Source organism: Pelodiscus sinensis, chromosome 1 (genome assembly GCF_052426305.1).
Source record: "Pelodiscus sinensis isolate ZL-2025 chromosome 1, ASM5242630v1, whole genome shotgun sequence".
NCBI classification, from domain to species: Eukaryota; Metazoa; Chordata; order Testudines; family Trionychidae; genus Pelodiscus; species Pelodiscus sinensis.
The window spans coordinates 125,592,544-125,602,446 of record NC_143052.1 but is presented as its reverse complement, the minus strand read 5'-3'; the positions used below and the strand labels follow the sequence as shown (position 1 = coordinate 125,602,446).

The 9,903-nt window shown below is 43.6% G+C and overlaps 1 protein-coding gene across 1 annotated transcript; it reads right to left on the bottom strand.

Annotated features, from left to right (window-relative positions):
- Positions 1-294: 294 nt before the first annotated feature.
- Positions 295-9,400, bottom strand: UPK3A (uroplakin 3A). The gene is made up of 6 exons (XM_006127747.5): positions 9,226-9,400; positions 8,665-8,820; positions 5,129-5,408; positions 4,372-4,454; positions 3,613-3,745; positions 295-2,022 (listed from the first exon to the last, which is right to left on the bottom strand). Exons 1-6 carry the CDS (start codon positions 9,278-9,280, stop codon positions 1,923-1,925), a joined length of 807 nt encoding a protein of 268 aa, XP_006127809.3. The 5' UTR covers positions 9,281-9,400; the 3' UTR covers positions 295-1,922.
- Between the last annotated feature and the right edge of the window lie 503 nt (positions 9,401-9,903).

Genomic DNA, 9,903 nt, shown 5'->3' with positions numbered 1-9,903 from the left:
AGTGTAGATGGACCTCCATGCCTAAAAGCTTGTCTTTCCTACCACCAGGAGCTGGTCCAATAGATGGTCACTTCATAGGTAGGGGATGTATTATCAGGTGTTATTACTTCAGTTCTTTGATTAGGGAGAAAGCCACTTCAGCCTTTGGGTATAATAGGCAAGCTAATGCTACCCTATCTGTAGTCTCTCCCCCTCCCCCCAGGTCACTCATACCATACCTGTCTTCCATGGGCTAATTTTGCTTCCAAAGGCTAATTCTGACCTACAGTCAAGAATTACACACAACACATAGGATGCCTGGGAAGAAACATTTAATGTAAAACATCAGCATCATGACAAGAATGCCCTCTGTACACTTTCCAGGGTGTTTAACAGTTAAAAACCAACAAAAATGCTATCTTTGTGTGCTATGTAACATTAACAGACTTAGGTAATTGCATCAGTGATTAGTGTTAATCAAAGGCTATGTCTACACTGGCAGCTTCTTGTGTGAGAAATAAGCAAATGAGGCTAAGCATGGAATATTGCCAAGCCTCATTTGCATACCTGATGAGCTGCCATTTTTTAACAGTCTCTTGCCCCTGAAGGAGCTGTCTGCACCACCTCTTCTTGCACAAGAAAAACCCTCTTGCACAATGCCACTATGCTGATTATTTTCAGGAACAGCATTGTGCAAGAGGGTTTCTTGTGCCAAAAGGGGCTGTCTGCACTGCCCCTTGCACAAGAGCCTCTTCAAAAATGGTGACTCAGGTATGCAAATGAGGCTTGGCAATATTCCATACTTGGCCTCATTTGCTTATTTCTCACACAAGAAGCTGAGAGTATAGACATAGCCAAAGTGTGTCAGTTTAGGAGATCTCAGTCTTTATGCAGCCAACACTAGAATGGATGGCTAAAACTTTATGAATATAAGCAACATTCACAACTGTTGACATAACTTGTCCTAGATTAGTTTAGGAGAAGGTTTCATGCAATACACATTGAATACAACTTGGGAAGGTCAGTGGGAGGAAAAAATGCAGCATTAGCACTTTTCCCCCCACTTTTACTGTTCAGTGGGGACATAACAGAAGTGAAGGAAAGTAACAAGACTGCTTCCAGCGGTACTGGTTGAGAATGTACTGTTACAGGAACTGTTCAGAGAAGTAGGTTTAGAAGCTGATGGAACCCGCCAAATACAGTTATGCTGTATTGTGTCAAAGAGACCTGAATTCTGGCCTCAGTAACTTCTCTCAATTTCCTTTATAGGTATGGGAGGCTAGGTGTGCCATCTATGCAGAGCTGAGCAAGTTGCTGATATTTTATGGGAGCCACACCCCTCATATCTGCAGTTGGTTAGTTTGCTTCTGCCCTTCAATTCAAAGTTTGGTACTAAATTGCAGTTCTGATACATTAAGTTCTTCAGTTATGAAGATCAGAGGCCAGCTGCTGTCAAGCCTTTACTATATACTCAGCTAGAAGCCTTGTTATATCACATTAACATAGCAAGGCTAATTAGGTACTAAATAACCTGAGCCCATCCCAGTGAAATTGAAAGTTGTCAGTATTACTCTCCTCTGCATATACACTTGGTCATTTTCTCTCTCCTTCCACTAATTCAGTCAGCCAGTGAGAATTCTCTACCACCCTTCATTTTTAGAGATGTGCTGTTAAAGCATGTAACTGTTGGTAGCAGCAAGTAATCTTGTCACTGGGGCTCAGTGCTAGCATCCATTTGTGACTGCAGCCAGATTAAGATAGTGGTGGTACAATAGAAGTTGACAGAACAGGTTGTGGCACCTGTGCCACAGCTTCCAATGCGGAACTTGAGTTGCTAATGAATGTGAACTATTCAGAGTTAAGAGGGTAATTTTTTGCTATCCGTACATGTGTAGCTTCACACCACAGTTGGACTTCAGCTGGATTCTTCTTTCCACCAAGGCTTATTGGTTCCCTACCTCAGAGTTACCCCGAGATCGTGGTGCACCCTGCTCTGTAGTCCGAGACTCATGTCTGGTCTCCGTGACTGCCTCTTCTGGTGCCCTGCTTGAAAAGAAAGATTAATCCATCAGAATTAAAAGCTTAGACAGTCACACTACTAATTTGGAAAAATTAAGTACCATTTAGCATCCAGCTTGGTAACAGCCATTTAGTTAAAAAAGCTATCCATCTTTTTTAATGATGGTGTGAACTAAGCAATCTTAGTTATCTAGACCTTATCCATTTTCTTTTGCTCTTCAGTTAGTCTAATTCCCCAAACCTCATAAGAGCTTAGCTCCCCCTGCCCAAGAGTCAAGAGGCCATTCATGTATAGACTCATCTGATGTAAAATTAGTCTGACCAGTGTCTACTCAAATGGTTATTCATTCTGGTGACAGACCTTTCAGGATCCTGGGGAAGAATGGGTGTGGGGGGAGAGGAGAGGAGACTTGGCTCCAGGCACCCAGAAAGGTTAGGGCCTCTGGCTAGAGTTGCCAGGTGTCCAATTTTGAACTGAGCAGTATAGTATTTGAGCTCTGTTTGGGAAACAAATTGACAAAATATAAATGTCCCATGTTTTCTAAATAAGATGCAATGTAGATTGCAATAAGTCACGTGTGTCCAGTATTTTTGTTGAAACCTTCTGGCAACTCTACCTCTAGCAGAAGGGTTGGGGCTAAGGGCAGTAAGCCACCAGCACCGCCTGGACCATGCCATGCCATTCCCTCCCAGGCCTTAGTGTTTCCTCAGTGTGGGGACTTCAGCAGTGATTTAAAGAACAGACCCTTAAAAAAGGTCACCAGGCCTTAAGGCAGCTCCCCTCAAGCTTCTCCTCCCCTTTGGAGGAACTGTTCATTAGAGTGACAGTATCATTTAACATCTTTGGAGAGATGGTCCAGTGTCAAGCAACCATCCTTAGCAGAGGTGCAGCATTTGCTCTGTGTACCAGAGCAATAAGAACTTTATCCTCCCTTTAGAAACTTGTACCCAGTTCAAGAAACTAGACATTTGTATTGTCTAGTAGTGAAATTGTACATCCAGACTAATCAAGTGCAACTTCATGCTGCACCCACTTATTTTAACTAGAAAGTTGGTTGAGTGCTATCCTGACATAAGTCATTTACTGTGTAGGAGGGACAGGTCACAGCTTTTGGGCTGTTGTCATGATTCTCCCTCAGATACTGATTTTTTTAGGTGCAGACCAAAAGGTTGAAACACCTTGCTTGATGGTAGTCTGACAGTCAGTAATTGAGAAGCTAGAATTCCCAGCTAGAGACATTCATAATGAGGTTCATAGCAATCATTCAATTGCTCAGACCAGTGTTTCCTAGTTTTATTTGGCCACAGAACCCTTTTGAAGTTGAAAGGGTTTGCGGAACCCCTAGCTGTAGGCACAGTGCTGAGTAGTGACATTGTCTCCACTCTGTGGCATTACATAGGGACACTTATGGCAAACAAATGAAAAATTGTTCAATAAAATTGGTAAGTAAATGAAAATTCCATTCCATTAAGAATTCTATTACAACATGAATTAGTGTGGACCCTCTATTTTCATTTTGTGGAACCCTGGGGTTCTGCAGAACATTAGACTAGACAATTTGTGGTGGTTGGGTCTAACTCAGACTGCAATTTTGACATGTAACTGTAACTTACATGACAATGAAGTATAGGGAGACAAGAAAGCCAGCAACTAGAATGAACATAAGAGTGCTTAAGATTGATGTGATGACAATCATTCCTCCACTCCTTCGCCCAGGCCAGGTATCAATTGTTGAGGACTGTTTTACTAGGAGAGGCAGCAGAAGGAAAAAATAAGTATTTACATTACATATTTAGAGACCAAGAAGATTGGCTACAAATAGCATGAAGCAGGGAAGTTTGTCTAAGCCTTCCCCACCCCACCTCATGTACTCCTTTCCTTGGTATGACAAAATCCTTCATTTGAAATCTTGAAGTACTTTACAGCAAGGATGGGGAACTATTTTGGGGTTGGGGGCCATTGTCTCATGGGGGGAGGAGTCAGACAGGATGGGGAGGAGCCCTGAGCCCCAGGGGCCAGATACAGGCAAGCCAGGGGCCACATCTGGCTCCTGGGCCTAAGGTTCCTCATCTGTGCTTTGTAGGATTAGTTTAACTCTCAAAATACCCCCATAATAAAGGTAAGTAACCTCTGTATTTACCAGTGGGTGTAAGTGATTTATCTAGTGACTGCAGCAGAGGCAAAGTAGGATCCAGACCTAAGCTCATGCCATAACACAAAGCCTGTCATGTTTAAGCTTTGTCCGCAATTCATCTTTTCAGTCCAAAAGCTTTAAGCAGTTTCTTTAGCAAGGTGCTTCTTGGCAGGAAGTGACTGTCCTAAGCCCTGTTTTTTCCCCCCAAGAGAAAGCAGTTGAACTTTGAAACACTTACCCCTTCTGGTTTTCATTGGGTCAGACCAGAGAGTTTGGTCTTTGACAACACCTGCATTCACATCTACTAAGAGGTATTTAAACCTAAAAATCAGAGACACAAAGTCAATCATGCATGCAAAAGCTTTGACAATCTGGCATCTAAACCAATCCAGTAGCTGCTAAAATGGAAGATTTGGTAACCTCTTCTGTTAGAGATGAAGATACTGGCAGTTAGAAGTGTCTGTTCCCCTCTAAAGCCCATGGAATGGCCAGAGGAGAGTTAGCACAAAATCCTCTCCCTTCCACCTTCTGTCATTTGCTTGTGAGTGTGCTAGTTAACTTTCTAACAGTAGTGTCTCCTAGTTATGCAATCAGACAAGGAAATTTGTGGGATGTTGTCCAAAGACTGAGTCCTGCAGGGCTTCCTTACTGCAGGAAAAAAGTGGAAGAGAGTCAAATTACCAGTTGGTGGATTCTACTCAGCAAGATCTTTTCAGGCAAACATTCAGTGGCTTCTACAAGAGCCAGTTAAGACAGTTTAAAGATCTCACAGTAACTTAAATTAGGTCTCTTGAGCTGAAGCTGTGTGGGTTGTGTGTATAAGTGGTGCAATGAAGGTTACCATTAAGGAGGACTGAATAGAGCCCAACACAATGGAGCAGTTGAAAGAAACAGTTTTACTATTTCAAGTAGTGCAGTTTGCAAGTTATACCAAGTTAACCTTGGTGCCAAGTGTAATGGCACCTCTAACCATAAAGGAGACTTGTGAACTATACCTGTATGTTGTGTCCTGAGCAAGGGGTGGGTTACAGGCACCAGGAAAGTTTGGGTCATATAAACAAGTCACATCATCTCCCACTCTGAAGAGGTATTGTTTCAAGACATCTGAAACTTTTTTCACATTCACAACATCAGCTAGCATAGGGGGTGATGCACAGTTGGGCACATTAAACAATGCAGCCCTGTAAGGTCCAAGTTGTCCTCCATTGGTGTCTTGGAAGGTGGTATTGAGAGGTTTGCTGCTGTTGTCAGTCACAGCTGAGCTTACAGTACTTTCTGCAAGAGAAATTGGATACTTCAGTTTAATATGCATTAGAAGAACCCTTCCCATCCACCCACCAATATTACTGAACCCTGATCTGTGTCAAATGAAAGGACCCGAACAAGCCCACCATGTTAAAACTTTAAAATTGAAGGGCCCCCAACAGACTGTCCTTTCTTCCAGCCCCTATCGATCACTAGCCAAGAGCACCACTGATGGTGGGAGGGAAACACATTTCCTTCATTGTCTCTTAAAGACCTTGTTTGTCACAAGGGATAGAAGCAGCACCTGTGTTCCTGTAGCTGTGATAAGACCTCTGGGGAAAAGGAGAAGTGCCTCCTGGGTCTGCTCCCCTTCAGAGTGGAGCAAGTTGTAGGGGATGTATTTTCTCCCTCCCCAGCAGAACAGCCTCAAAAGAGGGACATCAGGGGAAACCGAGGGAGCTTGGAAGGTGGGTTAGTTAAGCCAGGTTTTCCCTCAAGTGAGAAACCAACAGTGGAGCCTGTAGGCTTCCTTCCCAGTGGATGTTTGGGTTTGCAGCTATCCCAGACTTCTGCTCCACTTCCAGGTGAATCCCTTGCTCCAAGATGGCTGTATGTATTCTCATTCATACACAAGGCAGGCTCCATATGTCCTTCCTAGCATTTAAATCAAGAAACTCTCAGGAGGTTCACAGAGGGACAGTGGTCAACATCACAGTTGGGGGAGAAGAGGGGAAGAGAGGACCAGGGAAACTCAGGTCAATGGCCAGCCCAGCAAAAGCTCTACTGCCACACTTCTACCACTCCATTGTATTTTGGCTCTCTGCCATTGTGATTGGCTAGAAATGCTCATTCCTGTCTGTCACCTTCTAAGAGCTGAGGAGCAGCCTCAGGCCCTTTTGACAGAATCCCTCTCCACCACAGGCCAAGCTTCTCCTTTCCAATAATCTTGGTAGTCATTTCTTTGAGACCCCTCCCCCTGCATGGTGCTGGGAGTTTGACACAGAGTGCAAAGGCTCCTCCTCTCACTTCATGCAGCTGCCCTTTGTAGCCCATGGATGGATGTACCCAGGGGCAGGACTTTTCACTGAAGAAAGGGGGTACAGCTGAACCAAGCTATTTGAAAAATTGTGTGTGGGGTGAAGAGGGTAAGGCAACAGTCTAACCCTTACTCACCCCAACCCTCTCCTGCCCATCAGGGAGAGTCAATAATGAGAATGCAGCTACACTAAAGGCCATGAAGTAATGCATTTTAATTCACTAGCCTGTTCCCTGAAACCCAATGCCCCAGAGGCATCATGGAATAATGCTTATAGTAGTTCATGGTCAAGTTTCATCTACCCTGTAATGTAATTCCAGAAAAGTGTGTCACATGTCAGACACTAGTAACAATATGGCACAGATTAAGTTAACTCAGATGAGGCTCTAGGCTACCTTCTCAAACCTTCTGCAGAGCATCTCTGCACACTAGAAAGGCATTGTGTGATCCTCTGATAATAGGGAATGAAGCAAGTACTCCCAGCCTCTAGAGGGCCATCCAGTGTACACAGCTTACTGAGAAAGTTACACCCATGTCAGCAATGCCTCTCACCCCACTATGGGGCATCTTAGGATGATGAAACATGCTGCTTTCTAAGGCAGAGGCAAGCTTTAAAGAAGTTGTCCAAGTTCAACAAGTAGTCAGGGAATGTTTCCTCATTGAATGGCTGAATGCAACTCTTCATAAACAAAAGATGTACAACTATAAGGGAGTGCATGCTATGGACTTTACTGTATGTAGAGGGGACAGAGGAGCATGAGGAGTTTCCACAGAGGCCTTTTTTGATGTCTGGTTTGTCTCAAGTATTCCACCTCAAAAGCTTTTATAAAAGCTTGTACAGGTGGTGCACTTCCTATCATTATGATGTAACAGTTGGGTTTTAAGATATCCCATTAACCAGCACATTCATGGCAACTCCTGCAAGAGATTCAACTATCCTGAGTAAGCACAAATTTGTCAGAGGCAAAGTTCTTTAGTCATAAGGAAACACCTCCACATCCATCTTCCCAGAAGTGCAGTAAGCCATGAGAACCAGCAATGTACTTGTCAGCTAATAGACTTTCCTGTGCTATCAGTTTGTTACTGTCAGACTTACTCCATGTCTCATTTTCCATCCCTGACTAGAGGAAAGATTTTTGTAGCTACTGCTGACACAGCTTCGGTTGCTAAGCTATTATGTAGCTTAGTTGAGCCTACTATTTGTAGTCATTGAACATTAGACTGTTCATCCTTATTTGCCTAAGCTCAAGCTTCCTGACATGAATTTGGCTCCACTTAACCCTGAAGTACTGCCAGATTGTATCCTCTAAAAGCAGTTGCTGTCAAACAGTAAAGTGTCAGGGTATAGCTAGACTGGGGTTTTTCAGGATACTGGCAGCATCCTAAAAAACCTACGCTGCTCCAAGGAATGTGTTTGCTCTTCCACTTTTTTGCAGGAGAGCAGATGCACTTTCAGAAGCCCCTCTATTCCTTGTTCCACAAGAAAGAAGGGGCTTTCAAAAGAGGGTTCCCCCCCAAAATCTGCCCCAGTCTAGATGGGCCAAGTTTCAGAAAAGCCTCTTCTGACAAAAGTATCGGCAAGAGATACACAAAATGTGCTTTTTCCAATAGATCCTCGCAGTCTAGACGTACCCTCTGAGGATAGCTAGGTTTGTCTTTAAAGTTACAGATTGAGTAATAGCTTTCAAAAGCAAAGCTGCAACCAAGAGCAATCCAAGCTCCCTTTTTACTACCTTCCCCAGGAATAGGTCATCTCATCTCTTTCTTCATTGGAAAGCATATTCATGAACAGTCCAGCTGGCTTGATGCAGAGTCAGTCAGCATAGACAAGGACCAGCCATGTGCCACATTAGCACAATTAGGGCACCCTGATTAGCTGACAATGGTCAGCATATTAAGTTCTTGTATATGCTGAAGAATCAGCCCCAGTCAATATAACATCAGCCAAGTTGTTTGTCATGCAAGGTCTAAAGTCTAACAGAAAGAAAGAGGTAACAGACCCTCAGCAAGGCTCCATTAAAGCTAGTAGAGATACAGTGTACCACTTTACACCCCCTGAAGAGCTGGCTTTTGTTTAAGATGAATTTTAGCCTTATTCTCTCTACCTCAGCTTCCAGGTACAAGTGGACACTTGTAATTCACACTGCTATCAAAAGCCAAGGCCATCAGGTTTTAAAGAATTACATTAAATAGCTTCAGAGAGAGCAGGGGAAAGAGGAAAAGGGAAGGAAATAAAGCCAGATAACTTACCAGAGTCAGCCATTGCATACAAGTAGACCTCATAGGAGCTCCCTGGAGACAGTGAATCATCAAACATACAGAAAGGTTTCTCTAGTGCAATTGTGGTAAGGGTAGGATTGCTTGTAGCAAGTTTGGGATTTGCAATCTGAGGCCTCAAGTTCAGAGCTAAAAGAGACAGTTGGGAAATAGCTATAAACAACAATCCCTGCAAATAACTTTGTGCTCAAAGCAGACACCCTCTCAACAATCCTTGCAAAAAAATTGTGCTCAGAGCTGACACACTCTTGTTTCCCTACTATTAAGGCTGAACAAAGGCAATGCTCAGTTTGTTTAGAACTGCTTTATAACTTGAAGCAAAGCCTTTAAACACAGCTTTCCAAGCCCTGATCATCCTAGCTCCTCCACCCCCACCCTTCCAGGTGGAGTGGGTAGGAGAAAGTTAGAGAGAAATAATATAGACAGATTTTAAATTAAAGGGAAATAAAAACAGGCCATTGCTTGTGATCACAGACCAGAAAGTGAGGGGGATAGAATCTCAGTGAGAGAGATCACAGATAGATACCCACTTACCCACACACAGCTGTCCTAGCCAGCAAAGAGTTAGCACAGCCCAGTGGCCTTGCATATTGAGCTATTGTAGAGAATCCCACATAAACTATCCTAGGGTCACTTGGCCAGCTCCTGGCTTTATATCCTCTGTGCTTGGACTGCACACACCTGAATCTCCTCACTTTCCACTAAGTAACCTGCAGTGTTGTGCACTAACTACCTGCATGGCCTCTCCCTCCAGCCAATCAGCAGCTGCCTTTCCACTCCCTATTTCAGCCTATTTGCATGTCTTCTCCCCCCACCCCAACACACACAGGTATATCCCAACTGCTGATGATGCAAGGGGTAGAGTCGCTGTCCCGGCCCAACACCATCTTACAAGTCTTGGAATCCATCTCCTACAGGTATAGCGGCCGTGTGTTTCCATCATCGCTTTAAATGGGTTGGTCATTTAACAGTTACAGGGATGAAGGAAGGGTGTTTTATATACATATAGAGAGAAAGAGACACAGACACAGGCTGGCTGATTGATTGATTGATTGATTGATTTTGAAATGGTCCTCTATGTGAAGCCAAATTTTGACTTTATATAGCCATGAATTTAGGGACCAAAATCTAGCTCTGAATTTTTCTTTCTGGGGTTATTGTGTACAAGACCCACAGATGATCTGATTCCTGTTATACCAATGTGAATCCACT